This window comes from Taudactylus pleione, unplaced genomic scaffold (genome assembly GCF_031769625.1).
Source record: "Taudactylus pleione unplaced genomic scaffold, aTauple2 ptg000149l, whole genome shotgun sequence".
Classification (NCBI taxonomy): domain Eukaryota; kingdom Metazoa; phylum Chordata; class Amphibia; order Anura; family Myobatrachidae; genus Taudactylus; species Taudactylus pleione.
Genome location: NW_028284551.1, coordinates 582,930 through 603,299, shown reverse-complemented (window position 1 = coordinate 603,299; position 20,370 = coordinate 582,930). Strand labels below are relative to the sequence as shown.

The 20,370-nt window shown below is 44.0% G+C and overlaps 1 protein-coding gene across 1 annotated transcript in view; it reads left to right on the top strand.

Annotated features, from left to right (window-relative positions):
* The window catches only part of BMERB1 (bMERB domain containing 1), a 286,252-nt gene that overhangs the window by 252,377 nt on the left and 13,505 nt on the right, over positions 1-20,370 (top strand). Inside the window, exon 4 of the mRNA XM_088474217.1 lies at positions 10,696-10,810. Coding sequence (XP_088330343.1) covers positions 10,696-10,810 — 115 coding nt within the window. The remainder of the gene's footprint in view (positions 1-10,695; positions 10,811-20,370) is intronic.

Genomic DNA, 20,370 nt, shown 5'->3' with positions numbered 1-20,370 from the left:
TGTCTGTATACTTACTATAGGGAAGGGGTGGGAGGGAACAGCTATGAGTGGCACTGGTACTGTATGTATACTACCTATAGGGAAGGGGTGGGATGGAACAGCTATGTGTGGCACTGGTACTGTCTGTATACTTACTATAGGGAGGGGGTGGGAGGGAACAGCTATGAGTGGCACTGGTACTGTCTTCATACTAACTATAGGGAAAGGGTAGTGGGGAACAGCTATGAGTGGCACTGTTTGTATGCTTACTATAGGGAAGGGGTGGGGGGACAGCTATGAGAGGCACTGACACTGTCCGTATATTAACTATAGGGAGGGGGTTGGGGTGACAGCTATGAGTAGCACTGGTATTGTCTGTATACTTACTATAGGGAAGGGGTGGGGGGGACAGCTATGAGTGGCACTGGTACTGTCTGTATACTTACTATAGGGAAGGGGTGGGAGGGAACAGCTATGAGTGGCACTGGTACTGTCTGTATACTTACTATAGGGAAGGGGAGGGAGGGAACAGCTATGAGTGGCACTGGTACTGTCTGTATACTTACTATAGGGAAGGGGTGAGAGGGAACAGCTGTGAGTGGCACTGGTAGTGTCTGTATACTAACTATTGGGAGGGGGTGGGGGGATAGCTATGAGTGGTACTGTCTGTATACTAACTATAGGGAGGGGGTGGGGGGACAGCTATGTGTGGCACTGGTACTGTCTGTATACTAACTAAGGGGGGTGGGGGAGACAGCTATGAGTGGCACTGGTACTGTCTGTATACTTACTATAGGGAAGGGGTGGGAGGGAACAGCTATGAGTGGCACTGGTACTGTCTGTATACTAACTATAGGGAGGTGGGTGGGGGTGACAGCTATGAGTGGCACTGGTACTGTCTGTATACTTACTATAGGGAAGGGGAGGGAGGGAACAGCTATGAGTGGCACTGGTACTGTCTGTATACTTACTATAGGGAAGGGGTGGGAGGGAACAGCGATGAGTGGCACTGGCACTGTCTGTATACTAACTATAGGGAGGGGGGTAGGGGGGACAGCTATGAGTGGCACTGGTACTGTCTGTATACTTACTATAGGGAGGGGGTGGGAGGGAACAGCTATGAGTGGCACTGGTACTGTCTTCATACTAACTATAGGGAAAGGGTAGTGGGGAACAGCTATGAGTGGCACTGTTTGTAGGCTTACTATAGGGAAGGGGTGGGGGGACAGCTATGAGAGGCACTGACACTGTCTGTATATTAACTATAGGGAGGGGGTTGGGGTGACAGCTATGAGTGGCACTGGTACTGTCTGTATACTAACTATTGGGAGGGGGTGGGGGGATAGCTATGAGTGGTACTGTCTGTATACTTACTATAGGGAGGGGGTGGGAGGGAACAGCTATGAGTGGCACTGGTACTGTCTGTATACTAACTATAGGGAAGGGGTGGTGGGGAACAGCTATGAGTGGCACTGGTACTGTCTGTATACTAACTATAGGGAGGGGGTGGGAGGGAACAGCTATTAGTGGCACTGTCTGTATACTTACTATAGGGAAGGTGTGAGAGGACAGCAATGAGAGGCACTGACACTGTCCGTATATTAACTATAGGGAGGGGGTTGGGGTGACATCTATGAGTTGCACTGGTACTGTCTGTATACTAACTATAGGGAGGGGGTGGGGGGACAGCTATGTGTGGCACTGGTACTGTCTGTATACTAACTAAGGGGGGTGGGGGAGACAGCTATGAGTGGCACTGGTACTGTCTGTATACTTACTATAGGGAAGGGGTGGGAGGGAACAGCTATGAGTGGCACTGGTACTGTCTGTATACTAACTATAGGGAGGTGGGTGGGGGTGACAGCTATGAGTGGCACTGGTACTGTCTGTATACTTACTATAGGGAAGGGGAGGGAGGGAACAGCTATGAGTGGCACTGGCACTGTCTGTATACTAACGATAGGGTGGGGGGGACAGCTATGAGTGGCACTGGTACTGTCTGTATACTAACTATAGGGAGGGGGGGACAGCTATGAGTAGCACTGGCAATGCCTGTATACTAACTATAGGGAGGGGGTGGGGGTGACAGCTATGAGTGGCACTAGTACTGTCTGTATACTTACTATAGGGAAGGGGTGGGGGGACAGCTATGAGAGGCACTGACACTGTCTGTATATTAACTATAGGGAGGGGGTTGGGGTGACAGCTATGAGTGGCACTGGTACTGTATGTATACTACCTATAGGGAAGGGGTGGGAGGGAACAGCTATGAGTGGCACTGGTACTGTCTGTATACTAACTATAGGGCGAGGGTGGTGGGGAATAGCTATGAGTGGCACTGGCACTGTCTGTATACCATCTACAGGGAGGGGGAACAGCTATGAGTGGCACTGGCACTGTCTGTATGCTAACTATAGGGAGGGGTGGGGGGGAACAGCTATGAGTGGCACTGGTACTGTCTGTATACTAACTATAGGGAGGGGGTGGGAGGGAACAGCTATGAGTGGCACTGGCACTGTCTGTATACTAACTATAGGGAGGGGGGTGGGGGTGACAGCTATGAGTGGCACTGGTACTGTCTGTATACTTACTATAGGGAAGGGGTGGGAGGGAACAGCTATGAGTGGCACTGGCACTGTCTGTATACTAACTATAGGGAGGTGGGTAGGGGGGACAGCTATGAGTGGAACTGGTACTGTCTGTATACTTACTGTAGGGAGGGGGTGGGGGGGACACAGCTATGAGTGGCACTGGTACTGTCTGTATACTTACTATAGGGAGGGGGTGGGAGGGAACAGCTATGAGTGGCACTGTCTGTATACTTACTATAGGGAAGGGGTGGGGGGACAGCTATGAGAGCCACTGACACTGTCTGTATACTAACTATAGGGAAGGGGTGGTGGGGAACAGCTATGAGTGGCACTGGTACTGTCTGTATACTAACTATAGGGAGGGGGTGAGGGGGAACAGCTATGAGTGGCACTGTCTGTATACCATCTACAGGGAGGGGGAACAGCTATGAGTGGCACTGGCACTGTCTGTATACTAACTATAGGGCGAGGGTGGTGGGGAATAGCTATGAGTGGCACTGGCACTGTCTGTATACTAACTATAGGGAGGGGGGGTGGGGGACAGCTATGAGAGCCACTGACACTGTCTGTATATTAACTATAGGGAAGGGGTTGGGGTGACAGCTATGAGTGGCACTTGTACTGTCTGTATACTTACTATAGGGAAGGGGTGAGAGGGAACAGCTGTGAGTGGCACTGGTAGTGTCTGTATACTAACTATAGGGAGGGGGTTGTGGGGGGGAACCAGCTATGAGTGGCACTGTCTGTATACTAACTATAGGGAGGGGGTGAGGAAACAGCTATGAGTGGCACTGGCACTGTCTGTATACTAACTATAGGGAGGGGGTGGTGTGGAACAGCTATGAGTGGCATTGGTACTGTCTGTATACTATCTATAGGGAGGGGGGTAGGGGGGACAGCTATGAGTAGCACTGGTACTGTCTGTGTACTAACTATAGGGAGGGGGTTAGGTGGGACAGCTATGAGTAGCACTGGTACTGTCTGTATACTAACTATAGGGAGGGGGTGGGGGGACCGCTATGAGTGGCACTGGTACTGTCTGTATACTAACTATAGGGAGGGGGTGGTGGGGACAGCTATGAGCGGCACTGGCACTGTGTGTATACTAACTATAGGAAGGGGGTGGGGGAACGGATAGCTAGGAGAGGCACTGCTACTGTCTGCAACTACTTGGGTCAAAAAGGTACTTCTCGGTAATTTATTTTGCTTAGGGGTGCCTTGAAAAAATTAAGGAGACCCTAAGAGTGCCCTGAACTGAAAAAGTTTGGGTACCACTGGACTTCAGAGTCTCTGTGAGAGAAAACTTACTACTTGATACAAGTGAACTTGACTTGTTTAAATTTCTTATGTTTTTGACATGTTAGTCAGGAATGAATTATGTTTAGTTATTTTCGGTATTTATTTTGATGTTTTATTTTTCTGCTTAATAAAACTGGCTGAGGTCAGTTGCACCATAAACCTTGGACTTGTGTAATCTCTCGGCTGGTTTGCAATACCATCTAACTGTAACTGTTCCCCTAACCCTGTTACTATGTATATATATATGGTCATACAGTAATATTACTTCAAATGGTTCAATAAAATAAACAAGTGTAAAACCAGACACAGGAACCTACTCATGTACTTTCAGGTGAATGGGGTTGGCTGAAACATGGACAGATCTTCAATAGCAGATTTGCCCCCCTTTACTGTGAGCTCAATAACAGAATATCTATGTGTCCGGTTGGTACGTTTTCTTTACGACTCTTTTAATACAAGTTTTTCTGTTTCGACTCACGAGTTCTCGTAAACAACTCTACTCTAGGAGTTACACATTGATCTGATATGTACAGACAGAACATCTTTCCCAAAATCACATCTCTCAAATATTAATCAGTTTTGATACGTTCATGAAACTTTCACTGTATTGGAGAAAGTTAGTGATACTGTAGCTCTGTTTTATACGGCAACTTTTTTGGTTTAGTTGCCCTACTATAACTGGCAGAAAAGTTCACATTTTCTGAGGAGTTTAAACCACTTGAGTACATTGAGCCTCCATCCGGCACCAAACAAATGAAGGAATTAATGTTCCATATTTGCAGCAATCTGCCTCTGATTAGCAATTCCATTCTCCATAGCGAACACTTGGCTTCTGGCTGAGGCTGCTACAAGTTTCTTAGGATTACATAGGACATCATCTAGAAACAACTGCAATGAAGCTTAATGCAAGAAGGATAAGGGAGCCAGAGGCAAATCTCATCCCACACATTCCCAATATTCACAGTGCCAAGCTGAGAACTAAACTAGCATGTGAGGATTTTGTTTCATGTAGAACACTATAATTGGGTATGTATAAAAGGTTCATGAAGCACAGAACAATAATATCCTCTAGATGTCCCAAAAGCCTCTAAAAACTTCCCACATTTCCTAAACTATATATGTCACAGAGCCATAGAGAAATATTTGATTTTAAAATAGAAAGGAATGCAGTTATAATAATGTATAATGGGGTAATATTAAATAAACACTCATTTATTCAGGCTAAAATACATAAATGAAAGCTGTTGAATTAATTTTCAAGTTCACATTAAGTGATAGAAGGAGATGGGTTATCTATTAAAAAGTAATATCAAATATATATTAGTTTTTGCGCTAATCATTAAAGAGGTCTGGTATGTGAATTAAACACTCAAATACTCTAAAATACTTATATAAAGTTATTTATTGCACACTGTAACAGTAAAATGGTTGCAACCGGTTGCCAATATATCAGTGTATATTCCTATTAGAAATCACAATAAAATGGCATAAAAAAACATTAAGACAAAAAGAAAATATAACGTCTCTTATGTTTATACTCCATGGGTCTATAAATTTGTCCCCTTTAATGGCTATTAGTGTGAAAGCTCACCACGGCTGATTTTTTCTTTTTTGGGTGTAATCGATATTGTATCCAAGTAGATCTGTAAACAACAAATTGGCTTTTAAAGGAGCAAATTTCCAAAGTCCTGTTATTGCTGGCCCGGTTAACAGGATCTCCTGGGCTAGATTCACCTTAGTGCCTTGAACCTGTGTAAGATCATTAGCACAGGTGCATAAAACGCTGTGCCGTTTAGCTGTGTACTCACAGTTTATTATGCCACGTCCCCAGACAATGAGTCCGGTGGGTGAAATCTCCCCCTTACACAGAGCCGCTATTCCTGGTGTCACCATGCAGCATCTGTGTAGGGGCACACCTCTGTGGCTAGTGGTCAGCAAAAGTGATGTCTCCAGGCAAGTTGTCATCCACTGCGTGCAGCAAGCTATAGATCCACACTTAGAAAGAGAGACACCCCGTTTGTTCCTTTACATCTATTAAAGAGAACAAGTAAAGAGCTGCCTTTTTTAGGCTATGCAATAACATTTTGTATAACTTTAAAGGACAAATATCACAATCGATAAAGACACACTATGGGTTCATTTCAGATATGATTGAATTGGGTCCTGCAATGCGTCTTTATAGCAAATTCGCACTGCAAATTTAATATGCAATTCAATCCCAAATTCACAATTCATTTTCCCAGCAAATGCTTGTTTTTTTTTTGTGTGTGCACCATTTTATGCAGATGAAAAGGTGGGAAAATTGTAATTTTAAAATGACGGAACACAGAGCAGAACATCTGCTACACCAGAGGTTCCCAACAGGGGCGTATTTAGAGAGGAGAGGGCTCCGTGTTCACTCACCATCCGGAACCCCCTCCTTCCTCTACGGTGGCCGCGGCATATTGACACATTCAGTAGACTCCGGGCACAAGTCTGTGCCCGGAGTGTACTGCGCATGCACAGCACAGCGGGAAACTGGAGTGGCAGCCATTTTCCCGGTGATTTCCCTACTGCATATACACAGAACGTAGAGAAAGTGGCCACTGCGGCCACTTTCCAGATGTTCTGTGTAGCGCCTCTCCAGCCGATGTGGGACTTTGGAGAGGTAAATATTAGGAAGTATGGGTCCTTTATTCTTAGGCAAAATTGTGAGTGATCCCATTCCCTTGGCTGAGAAGCAACCCCACACATGAATGGTCTCCCCATGTGTGCACATTTCTGACAGGGTGGGCATTCACAGATATAGTGCAGGAAGAGTGGAATACATTTACAAATGTTTAATTAAGTGCAGCAAAACTTGTGCCAGGTATGTTAGTAAATGCAAAAAGGAAGAATATTACATGTGTTCCATCAGAGAGGAGACAGTTGTACTTATAAGTGCTAAGGAACATGTATTAAAGAAATATACACAGACCCAAACAGTGTCTGATAAAAGAGTTTATAAAACTAGTCTAAAAGTGACTAAACAAACAGAAAAAACTGTGCTAAAGTAACAACAAAAGAAACAATTGTAGATAAAAGAGCAACAAAATATTCTTTCAAATACCTAAAAAAGGAAAAAAAAATCAAATACAAAGGGAAATTGTATAAAACTGAAGCTGTGGATAAATTAAAGGAGACAAATACATAACAGATTATCTATTTTTGCTCTGCTTTAAGCTAGTCATACTAAACCTGTGGTTCCCAAGCTTTCTTGAATCATGGCGCCCCAGGGTACCAGCATTTTCTTTTCGCTGCACCACTAGGTCAAAAGTTTCTTATTTAGAAATTTTGCAAAAGATATTATATTAAGTAAATTGAGCTTACCTGTCATCCTTAGGGTACGTTATATGGTGGCTGAGAGGGTTGCGCCTCTGTTTGTCCACATATTTTATCACTGGTAGCTACCAGCATTGGTTTTGCCTATCACATGAACCCTAAATTTATTAATTTGATCCTGGACCACAACCTGTGGCCCACCTGCAACTGACATATGATACCCCACCCAGGGTGCCACGGCACACGTTTTCAGGCTGTGAACCATTATCATCCATGTCCACACACTGAATGATGACAATAATTGTTCATAACATTAAAAAGACTGAAAATCAGTATGGATCATTTTATTTGGTCATCAAACCTGGCAAAACTCCTGGCCGCCATTCAGTGGTCTCCTGCTGTAAATGGATATTGCCTCCATACATCTTGCAGTATATGGAGGAAATACAATTTTCTACATCAGGGCCCATAGGGTATCCACAGGATACCTTGTGTATAGGCGATGGCGGTAGTCATCGCGCACCACAGAGTAAATTTTTTCCAGCCTCCCAGGATGCACTGGGGTCCCTCTCCTATACCCTGCCCTTGAGCCAAGGCAAATCAGTTTCGTCGGTGCCCGGCTCAGAGTCGGGTCACCATTTTCAGAGGGGAGCTGTTCTCAGCCCCTGAAGTTAAAGACAGCGATTGCTGCAGCGAGCCGTACAGCAAAGACAGTCAAGTGCGTCTGTCTCTGGCCTGGTGGTTGCAGACTGCTCACCGGAACAGGGGGCGCCCCTTTTCAATTGCAGACTGGGTTCTTCTGACAACGGACGCCAGTCTCCGAGGCTGGGGAGCAGTGACGGGTCCTCACTTCTTCCAGGGAAGGTGGACGCCAGCAGAATCTGCACTTCCAATAATCATCTTGGAACTTTGGGCAGTATTCAAAGCTCTCCAACAAGCAAGACATGTCCTCCACGGAAAACCCGTGCAGGTGCAGTCGGACAACGCCACCATGGTGGCTTACATAAACCGCCAAAGCGGAACCCGCAGTCAGGCCGGGTTCATACCAGGAGTCCTCAACTGGGAAGCAAACTTTCTCAGCAGTCAAGACGTGCATCCGGGAAAATGGTCTCTTCACCAAGAGGTGTTTCAGCTACTGGTGAACAAGTGGGGCCTTCCAGAGATAGACCTCATGGCCTCCCGACACAACAACAAGCTATCTGTGTACGGGTCAATAACAAGAGACTCAGCGGCACTTCTGGTGGACGCTCTGTCGGTCCGGTGGACCCTCCAGTTTGCGGACCTCTTCCCTCTGTTCTCCCTTCTTCCTCGAGTGATTCACAAATTCAAGCAAGAAGGCGGCACGCTCCTGCTGATAGCTCCAGCGTGGCCCAGACGACACTGGTACTCAGATCTTCGGAGTCTCTCCGTAGACACCCCGATGCTGTTGCCTCTATGTCCGGACCTGTTGTCTCAAGGTCCTTGCCATTACCCGGACCTGGGTCATCTGCCTTTGATGGCATAGCTGTTGAGACTGTCCTCATAAGGTCCAGGGGTTTTTCCAGCTCTGTAGTTAACACCATGCTCAGAGCTCGGAAGCCGGCTTCTGCAAGAATTTACCACTGAGTGTGGCATACTTTCTTCGAATGGTGTCGCCCTAAAGGCTATGATCCTCAGGTCTTTAGGATATCCAGGGTTTTGGCTTTCCTACAGGCGGGCTTAGATCACAGTCTTCGCCTTGCTTCCCTGAAGGTGCAGGTTTCTGCCCTGTCTGTATGGTTTCAGCATAGGATTGCTACACTTCCTGATGTCCGCACCTTTATGCAAGGTGTACTTCGCATCCAGCCTCCATTTGTTCCACCAGTGGCTCCTTGGGATTAGGCTGTGGTCCTGAGGGCTCTCCAAGGACTACCATTTTAACCACTGAACTCAGTGGATTTAAAATGGCTTACAGCTGTTTTTCTTCTGGCCATTGCTTTGGCCAGGAGGGTGTCAGATTTGGGGGCTCTCTAATGTCACCCTCCCTTTCTGATTTTTCATAAGGATAGGGCGGTGCTTCGCACTCGCCTAGTTTCCTACCTAAGGTGGTATCTAGTTTCCACATTAATGAGGAAATTATAGTACCGGCCTTTAATTCCCCAGACCTATCAGCTGGTGAGGCCTCCTTGGATGTGGTACGTGCGCTAAGGATTTATGTTATACGTACCAATTCATTTCGGAAGTTGGACTCTTTGTTTGTCCTCTTTGGTTTCCGTAAGAAGGGTTGGCCTGCCACTAAGCAAACTTTGGCAGGATGGATTTGCATGGCGATTTCTGAGGCTTACAGTCATGAGGGCCTTCCTGTACCATCCTCTGTTAAAGCTCATTCAACTCGGTCTGTGGGTCCTTCGTGGGCAGCTCGCCATGCCTCTGCTGTTCAGCTTTGCAAGGCAGCCACGTGGTCTTCTGTCCATACCTTTGTGAGGTATTATGCATCCGATACCTTCGCCTCTCAGGATGCTTCCTTCAGGCGGCGGATTCTTCTTTTCTGCACAGGAGCGTCCTCACCCTTGAAGGATACTGCTTTGGGACATCCCGAAGGTATCCTGTGAATACCCTATGGACCCTGTTGTAGAAAATAAGAGATTTGGTAAGAACTTACCCTTGTTATCTCTCTTTCTACGAAGTCCATAGGGTTCCACGGGACTCCCGCCCTGTCGCACCCATACTGCAGATGGGCTTTGATCTGGTCACCGGTTTTTCCGTCTCCTTCTGGTGAGAATGTGATTCTTGTGTGTTCCAGACTTTCTTCTCTCCTCCTCCAGCCTTGGGCTTGTTATGTAACTGATTTGCCTTGGCTCGGGGGCGGGGTATAGAAGAGAGATCCCAGTGCATCCTGGGAGGATGGAAAAAAATAACTCTGTGGTGTCCGATTACTACCGCCATCGCCTATACCCAAGGTATCCTGTGGAACCCTATGGACTTCATAGAAATAGAGATAACAAGGGTAAGTACTTACCATATCTCTTATTATCAGGCCGTTGTTCCTTCCACCTCATCCTCTGGGTCGTCTGCACTAATCGTGTCTATGTCTTTAGCCGTCTTAACTCTAACAAATTCAATGCAGTCATCAATATTTTAAATTTAAACACAAACATGCTTTCTATAGAAGGGGTGTTAGTTCAACTTGTCATATCAAGGTACGTAAGTGATTGAGTGAAGATGATTAAAAGAGTAATAAAAATAAATCATATTCACCACTCTTCGTTTTGGTCTTTGTGATGACTGTTTAAAAAGAAAGGTTTAAAAAAGTTCTACCCAAGAGAATAAAAATATTGATGCATCAAATGAAGACGTTCCTGTGATTAATACACAAAGTTATTGCTTAGTGAAGCAATCCTTTTCATTAGATTAATGTTATTATGAAAATTACTGTCTAAATTAATTTTTTTTTGGAAGCACGTTATGTAAAAGGATTATGTATTTTCTGTATTAAAACTTTGAAGCGAAAATGTGATTACACAAATACATCATATTTACTTTCTCATTTCCCTGAACTGTGATACAGAGAGAGATAAAACTAATCAGCAGAAGAAGAGAGAAGATGAACTGATCCAGAAGATTCAGAAGCTGGTACAGAAGAGGGACTTCCTTGTAGATGATGCTGAAGTTGAGCGACTAAGGTGAGGTTTCTGCTGCTTATGGGCTGGGAGCGAGCTGGTCATGTTTTGCACAGCGGTTATTCTATAAGCACTGATGAGTTCAGGCTGATGCAGTGTGATAGCACTTGAACATGTCTTGCTCTTGCCTTTCTAAGTTTCTGAGTTTGCAGTGAGATAATTACATAGGGCCTGTTTCAGAGATTTACGCTTACCCGATGGTTAGTGCACATCTCCGATGTTTTGTACATGTGCAGAATGGGTACTGCGATACCGCATGGAGTTCCCCCAAGCCTCTGTCTGATTGACAGGTAGAATCATTTGGGGGGTGGGGACGGTCTGCGTTCCCGGAAACTGGTGCATGTCACCCCCTTTTTCTTGGCGTTCTGAGGCCAGGGTCTGCATCCATAGATGCAGACTTCCTGGCCTCGCAAGCTGCCAGGATCCGGCCAGGTTGCGGTAAGCTTCAGCTACCACAGCCTGGCCAAAGGGACAGCAATCGCGACCGATGGTTGCAATTGTTCCGATGGTGATCCCAGGCAGCGCTGGGATCACGCAGATGCAGCAAGGAAAGGTCTGTTTCCTAAAGATACCTCCTGCTGCATTTGTATTTGAGATGGACAGAATTGCACAGCTGCCAATGGGCAGCTCTACAAATCCGTCCATCTCTGATTCAGGCCCATAGTGTAGTAAGGCATTCCAGTAACTCTGATAGCAGTCTTGGCGGTTAAGTGGGAGCCAATTAAGGGTCATTAGCCAGCAAACTGTTCCACATAAAAGCGTTTGCTAGTCCTTCTATAGACAGCATTGAGTGATTTCTTCCACCCTCACTAACACATGTGCAGCTAATCTGTGTAGCAGCCATCTCTCTGGGCTCTACTCTGTGTTTCCAGACATAACAATAATAAATGATTATAAATATAAATTATCTGGATCAATCACCACCACAATGTTCCCTGTTATTTATAGATGCACATGTCATTTATTGTAAGAAATTGCATGCTTTTTTGGCAGAGGGGAGCAATATTTATAGTTCCGCCACTGGCCCTATACATCAATATAACAGGTATCTCTGCTCTCTCCCTCTTTTGGTGTGGACAGGGGAACACTTATGAAAGGTGACCATTTTCACTTTTGTCTATGCAGATTTAACATTGAGGGCCTCATTCAGAGCTGGGGGTAAATTTACGAAGAATCGAGATAGGTCGAATTTAGTTCTTTTTAATCTCGATTTGCATCCCCGAATCTCGGGTGATTTTCCCGTTTTTCTACTCGCAAATTTATTAAGAAGTGAGTTTAGCTGAAAGTGAGATGGCCGATGGTGATGCAGATCGAGATATCTCCTCCGAGTTGCAAGTGAAGATGAGATTACTCACCCGAGATTGCAGTGTTGTCTCTCTGCAAATCTCTACCGAGCTAGCAGTCTGCACATATCAGTGAGATATGTGCTTGCTGCTTGTGTGTTAGGACCTGTAAAAGAAGGGTTACATTTTATTTTAAAAAAAAGACGTGAGGTCCCCCCCCCCCCCCCCCCAAGGACTAACCAGCCCCGGACTTGCCAGCCAGTCCTGGTTCTTAAAATTACAGTGAAAAAAATGTTTAGGGTTCCACTGTAATTTAAGAACCAGCACCAGGCAGCAGGGCCAGACCTGGGTTTAAAGATACGGAGAAAAAATTTGCGTGAGGTTCACCATATATTTAAAAAAAAGCTCTGGACCCTTTCTAGTGGGGGACGGATGCCACAGCCAGGGGTGCCCTTTCACCGGGCCCCCCAGCAGCAGCCCTGACCACTAATCAGCCCAGGCCAGAGATCCCTGGGGAGTTGGGGACCCCTTCAATAAAAGGGGTCCCCCTCTCCAGGGCACCCCTGGCCTAGGCTGATAGCCCGGGGCTATCCCCACCACCCCTGGGCGGTGGGTGGCGGGTTTATAGTGTAGGTGTAGTGTGTAAAAATTAGAATAATTCACATTCTGTTTACAGTGGAACTACAGGCCCCTGCAAGCCTCCGCTGCATGCTGGTACTTGGAGAACCACAAGTACCAGCATGCGGGGCATTAAGGGCTCAATGGTACGTGTAGTTGACCTGTAAAGAAATGTGTAAAACAACACAACACACCGTGAAAATAAAATTTTATTACAATGATTTGTGTATGTTTCAGCCAAACTCGCAGCTCTGGGGTTGAGTGTTTAAAACTTGGCAGAGAGTTTGCAGACATCTCACCCGAGATTGTCATCCCGATTCTTGGTAAATTTGCAAGCTGTGGGCCTGATTCAGACCCGGACGCAAGTGGCCGTTCGCTCGTCTGCCGTACGTGCGGAAATATTTAAATTCAAGCGCTCGCTCGTAGCTAATTTTCCGCCCCATAGTTTCCCAACCCCTCCTCTAGCTAGCGAACGTTCAAAATAGTGACCGTCCGTCTCCTCTTTGGTTGCAGGGAATGCTCACACAAGTCAATTCCGGAAGTGGCCCTGTCAGTTTTCGATTGCCTGCTATTTCATTCTTCAAACATACTTTAATCGATTAATGGCAATCACTATATTAATTACCTTAATTGCTATTCACATGTTTGCAATCCTGTTTTTTTTTTCAATGTCAATAAACTTTATTCTTGTCAGTGTGTGTCATTTGTACTGCAGAATACGTACGGTTTGACCAATGGGATGGTTTTTCAAAATTAAATGTTTTTTGGAATGCTACTAGTGTTTTGCGTTGTTTTTTATAGCCAGATTTTAGTACTTAAATTTTTTTATTTAAATTAGCTTACGCATGTAACTGCATCAAGCCTATCATAACTCACATTATATTTGTGAGGCTGTAGGTCACATGACTCATACAATAACTTATAGAATGGTTCCTGTTAATTTACAAAGTACATTAGCCAATCAAATTTTTTCTAGGACCTTTATTAAAACTGTTTTGTGTTAAAAAAATCATTGCCATCATGAGAGCATCCGCATTTTGTAGGTGTGAGCTACTGGTCCTCACTGAGGTGATGGACCAGAGAATTACCCATCATCCGCCCCCCATCACCAACCTCCGCAAGCAGATGGCGTACGCGGAGGTGCGCCGCCGCCTGCGTTCCATCGGCTATCGCCGAAATATCGGCCAACTGGAGCGCAGGTGGTCGGATTTGAGATGGCGAACCCCACGCCTGCTTGCACTTTTGCGTCTCCAGATTGTGGAAAGTGTTTATGTGTTTGTTTATATATTTTTTATTATTTTGTATTTTTTGGCCTACCTGCGTGTGCATGTTTACAGTATAGCCCTGTTTGTTAATTTTGGACCTACCTGCGTGTGCATGTTTACTGTATAGCCCTGTTTGTTAATTTTGGACCTACCTGCGTGTGCATGTTTACTGTATAGCCCTGTTTGTTAATTTTGGACCTACATGCGTGTGCATGTTTACTGTATAGGCGTTATTTTTTTGGGGGGGGGTATTTTGTTTAAAAAATATAAAAAACAAAAACCATTGTAATTAAATATGTTTCTCTCCATCATTTAGGGGCCGAGCGGATGAGACGGCGCAGACAGGTGTCTCAACCCATATCCCCCACTCCCACCCAAACATCCTCTGCCCACTCTTCCCCAAATTCCCCCTCCACCCCAGACCTTGCCGCCCGTCAGTCCCCTCCCTATCCTCACCTTACCATCCCTCCAACTTCCCCCTCCCCTCAAACCCCCCATCTCTTTTCCTCACCCTCCACTTCATCCCAAATTACCACTCCTCCTTCCCAGAGCCACTGGCCAACCTCAGAAGAGGAGGATTTCGGTGCTCCAGGCCCAGGCACCATTTTGACCGATATGTTTACATTTTAAACTATGGGGTTTTTTTTGATTTTTAAATTTGGGTTGATGTTGTCCTTTTGCCTGTGCAGTTCAAAATAGTAAAGTAGTTCCAATGTTTTTGATATATATCTTTGTGAAACAATGTCAAGGATGTTTTCCCCTTACACATATGACACATGTCCAAACACTCACACTTGTGTCTTTCTTGTTAACGCTACCCACAAATGTTGTATTTTTGCACCTTTTTTTGTTTTTTTTGGATTTTTATTTTTTATTTTTGGGCCCTTATTTGTTTTGAATCTGTTCGTTTTGCATTCCTTTTGTTTTGGACATGTTTTGGTACCTTTTTTTTTTGCTATAGTCTGAATTGTTGGATGTTTTTCAAAATATAAATGAAGGTGTTATTTTAGTAATCCGCACATTTTTTTAACCCACAGAGGACCAGAGGCGGAATGAGGCATTTGCTGCTGGATTAATGGAGCTACGGGGCCATGTCATTGCTATGCTGGTCTCATTGGACCATCTTTTGGCGAGCCTGCGCCACTAATTTTTTGGTTTTTTTAAAAAAAAGTTTTTAAAAAGATAGTTTATTTGGATTTATTTAAGTCTCATTCCTTGTGTGTAAATCTTAGATTGTTGAACCTTACATAAGTCTACTATTTGTCCATGAATTTTAAAGTAATGTAAATTTGTTGAAAGCTCAAGTAAGTATGTAAGCTTGCACATTAAACACATAAAAATACCAATAGGTTTGGAGAATTAACCTCAAAAATAGAATAATTTTTGGTGTGGGTAATGTAAAAAATTAAATCTACCTGCTTAGGCCTAGAATTGAAAACATACTGATTCACCATAATACCTTTGGTGTTTGTTTTTAGCAACAAAGCAGGGTACTAAACATTTCAAATTAAGAAATTACAGTATTAGGCATTAAGCAACTTTGCATTTTTAGAAACCGGTTACACTTGGTTGTAATTTACGATGGAAATGGTTGGTTAACGTAAAATACAATTTTAATGCACACAAATAATAAACACCAAGTGAATTGACACAATAATTTCAAACATTGAAAACACACACACAAGTCAAAACAACACCAAAACCCCCCAAAAAACAAAATCAGGAACTGTTTGAAGAAGTAGCATGCCAACATGAATCCACAAATGAGGAGAAGAAATCATTGTTCCCGAAGTTATATCCAATGTGTCCACAAAGTCATTTGTGTTGATCAGGTAGTAGGCATGGATTTTTATGGTCATTTTAGGGATTAAAAAAAAAAGTTAAAAGTGTACATTAAAATATTACATGTTTACATTGTGGCAATTAAATAAATTTGTTGAAATAATTACCTAAAAAATCTGGCCACAACTTCATCGCGTATGGCCCCCCACATACTGACCTCCGACCAACCTCGGGGGGGCCGTCCTCAGGCAAGGCATCCTCTGGCTGCATTGGGACACCACTCCTTATGGCGATGTTGTGAAATATCCCACACAGGACCACAATTTTGGAAACCATAGCCGGCAAATACATGAGGTCGCCACCAGAGCGTTGGAGGCATCTGAATCGGACTTTTAAAAGGCAGATACAGCGCTGCACCACCTGCCTGGTGGCTGTAAGTGCGGAATTATACTGACTTTGTGGCCCTGGTGTGGGAACCAAATAAGGAGTGAGCAGCCAGGGCGTGCAAGGGTAACCACTGTATCCTGTGAAAATATAAAAAACAACATCAGGACCATTGTGTAACAAGCTTTGCACTGATTTCAACAGAAGGTGTCAACTTACCCAGAAGCCACGCATCACCAGCTTGTAGGTTGTTTAATTTGTGCCAAATCCCTGATTGCCGGATGACGAAGGAATCATGTGCCCTGCCTGGGAATTTGGCATTCAGGGACAGGATCTGGAGGGAGGCATCACATACCACCATTACATTCATCGAGTGAAAGTGCTTGCGGTTCCTAAATATAGCCTCCAGCCTTGCTGGAGGCTGAAGTGGTATGTGAGTGCCATCCACAACCCCTATGATGTGTGGGAAGCCAGCAATTTGGTAAAAATTAGCCTTCGCCACATTAAGGGAACCCATATCCAATGGCATTTTAATAAAATGATGTAGGTGTTTAAAAAGTGCCTCCATCACTGCCCTCAGGATCCTTGAAAAGGAGGATTGGGAGATTCCTGCGACTATTCCCACAGTGGTTTGAAAGGATTCTGAGGCACAAAAATGTAACACCGACATTAATTGCGTAAGTGGTGGTATTGCTGTAGGACTGTCAATTTGCCGTTCAAGATCACTCTCTATTAATGAGAGTGTGTCTATGATGATTTGTGGCGGAAGACGGTATCGCCTTAACACCTCATCATCTGGCATTCCAAATAGGGTGACACGTGTTCTATATATCTGGGGCCTTGCACGCCTATGAGGCCTACGCCTGGGACAAAGTTGAGGTTGGTCGGGTTCTGGAACCATGGCCAATATAATACGACCAACATCAACCTGAAATGTTAAGCCAGGTAGTTATTGTTTTAGACAAATGTGTTAAGAAAATATACTTATTTTTTCAAAGCAAACCTAAGATTCTTACAGGCCTGGGACGTGTCATGTGAAAACCAACCTACATTTCAAAAGTAGAAAATATTTTTAAGATTAATTTAATAAACTATGAATGAAAACAAATATAGTTTGCAAAAAATTAGAGAAGGGAGCACACATTAGTTATCTAAATAGTACGCTACATTTAGTGGTAAGACATGATTTTACACAGTAAAAAAACAACTACATTAGTTCGCTAAATAGTACGCTACTTTTACAGTTAAAAAGACACATTAGTTCGCTAAATATTACGCTACTTTTACAGTAAAAAAAACCCCACACATTAGTTTGCTAAATAGTACGCTACTTTTACAGTTAAAAAAGACGCATTAGTTCGCTAAATAGTACGCTACATTTAGTGGTAACACATGATTTTACACAGAGAAAAAGACACATTACTTAGCGAAACATATGCTAAGACCAACACATCGAATTTGTTAATTCATAAAACCAAAAACACTTACCAAAAAAAGACAAATATCCCAAAGTTATAAAACATCACTGGGTCACTGCCAAAATAACTGTAAAAAAAAAAAAAAAAACATTAAAAAAATTGGAGACTATTTACTATTAATTTTTGGGGGGGATCTTTGAAATACTTACTCTCAAATTCAAATAAAAATAGCCAAAAAAAACGCAAAAATGCTAACGTAAAAAAACAAAGTAAGAAAAAAACCAGAAATATCACAAATAACAACTACTCCTTCGAAACAACCACAAAGCACCAACAAACCACAAAACCTCCAACAATCCAAAAAATGCCACCTCGACTGGAGTCACACCAAGCGATAAATAGGCTTTATTTTCCCGCTCAAATTAAGGACAGACAATAGGAGCGCACAAGGAATGATGCGGCCAAATAATGCTGACGCATGTCTAAGAACGTCACTGAAGGCCCAAATCGGTCTGCTACATTGAGAAAAGACAATGAGTACAGAGCAGCAAAGTACTAGCCAACAGGCGCCATGTAAGTTTTTTTTTTTTTATGGGAAAATGCGTATGTTTAACATTACATTTTAAAACATTTTACTAAAAATGTTTTTAAACATTTTAAACAAAAGGTGTGGAGGATGCCATGGAAGAGGCTGCTGGCCCTAGTAGGCAAACCAGGGCCAAAAAGAAAAGACAGCCACAATTCACAAGGAAGGAGATGGAGGTTTTGGTCCAAATGTGCAATGACAACCTGGCACAGGCACCAAAGAATATGGGTGCAACCCAGAGATGGAAACTGTGGGACGACATAGCCAGTGCTGTCAATGGTGTGGGTGAGTTTGAACGTTCAACGTCAAACGCCGGTACGTAAAAACTACATTTGATTCAAAAATGGTTACAGGTCCAAATATTGCAGTAATAATGCCTACTTTTTAACCAACAGATGGAGCGACTTCAAATATCGGCTTAAACAAAAAATGGCTGATAGGGCTAGGCATGCAGGGGGAACAGGTGGGGGTCCCAACCCTGTGTCACTTGAGCTCACAGATTTGGAGGAGCTGGCCCAGGGGTGTGTGCAGGATGAGGAGGTGTTTGGCGTGTCGAACATGGATACCGACATGCCAGACTTTGCGGCTCCTCATGTTGCCCCAGGTAAATGTTGTAATGTCTAGATTATAATTTTACTCTTTTCTCTTTTTTCTTCCAGAGACACAGGCGGATGAGTCTGCTCCAGAGGTGAGCTTTGGCCGCAGAATTTCTTCTGGCTCTGCAGTGGAGGAAGCAGTAGATCCGGCTGGGGACCCTGTGGCAGACAGTCCAGGGCATTCCCCCTCGCAGGAAGTGGCCCTCCTCACTGATCTCAATATTAAAACGGATCAGCACACCGAGATTCTGCAGAGGATGGACGCCAATCTGCTACGGGTGGCGGACGCCCTGGAGGAAAATACTGTGGCCAACGTGCGAATTGCAAATGCCCTGGCGGAAAATACTGGGGCAAACATCAGAATTGCAAATGCCCTGGAGCAGCTCGTTCGCCAGCACATGTTGGAGCTGGCCTCCTGTCCTGCTGGAACATCAGGACCCTCCACCTCTGGCACAACAACAGCCATCCCTCCAAATGTGCCTAGCCCTATGCCTAGTCCAGAGGCCACAACATCTGCCTCTGGCCAGGCCAGCCGAAGGACACCCCGGACCCGTTCAGGCTCCCTCCCTACCCCGGCCAAATGGACCAAAAGGCGATGACAGCACTGGCCACAATCCATCTCTGTGTTTGCCCCATATTCCTTCATGCCAAAAACCTCCCTTTCTTGTGAATTGTTTTCAAATTTTGTTAGTTTTTGGATTTCAAATGCCACTTATTTTGTTTGTGTGTGGCCAAAATCATTTGTTATTTGTATTTACGTAAACACAAATTTGTTTATTAAAAAAAAAAAAACATTTAATAAAATTATGTTGAAAATCTGCAAAATTCTATTGTTAATTTATTCCAAAACTGGTTAAAAGGTAATTACCTCAAACAAAATTACAAACAATACAACGGAAATAAACATTAATTTTGAGTTAAAAAAACAAGGGTTAAAAACAATTTGAGTTTTAATTAACACTTAGCAAAAAACAAAAGGACGATTGTTTTCTCGGCCCCAAAAAAATGATGAAAAAAAAACATGCGTACAATATTGTTTCCCTAAAAAAAACGCTTACAAATATTTCAAAAGCACGCAAAATTAAATAAAATTTGTTAGCTAATTGATTGTATGACCCAGAAATTAGCAGCTGAGTAGTTCACCTGCTTTCGGTTTTTAGCTCCTAAAAAATGTCTATTTGCTAAACACCTTACAAGCATTTTTGCAATTCAAAGTTGATTGTTTTTGTGGCCTCAATTGATAAATCGCAATACCATCGATGTGCCAAGGGAAGTACGAAGAGACCATCCTCATTGTGGTAGACTATACCAGACCACAAGTTGAGCGAGCAGTCTTAATGGAAATTGGATCAGACAGTGACATATCACTTGTTCCGTTCACATTTGGCGCTCGCATAAGATAATTTATGTACGCCCAAAAAACGCCTCGACACGCCTGCGTTTTTCCATCTCCACCCCCGTCACCGCCCCAAAATGGACAGTTCTGTCAATCACATTTGACATGTCACTTCCTGCTCACTGTGTCTACGATCGACAGAAAAATGACCGCAATCAGACGTTAGCACATGCGCACTGTTACACCGACGCATGCGTGGTTGTACAACATCGGCTGACTACGAACGAGCGGCCGC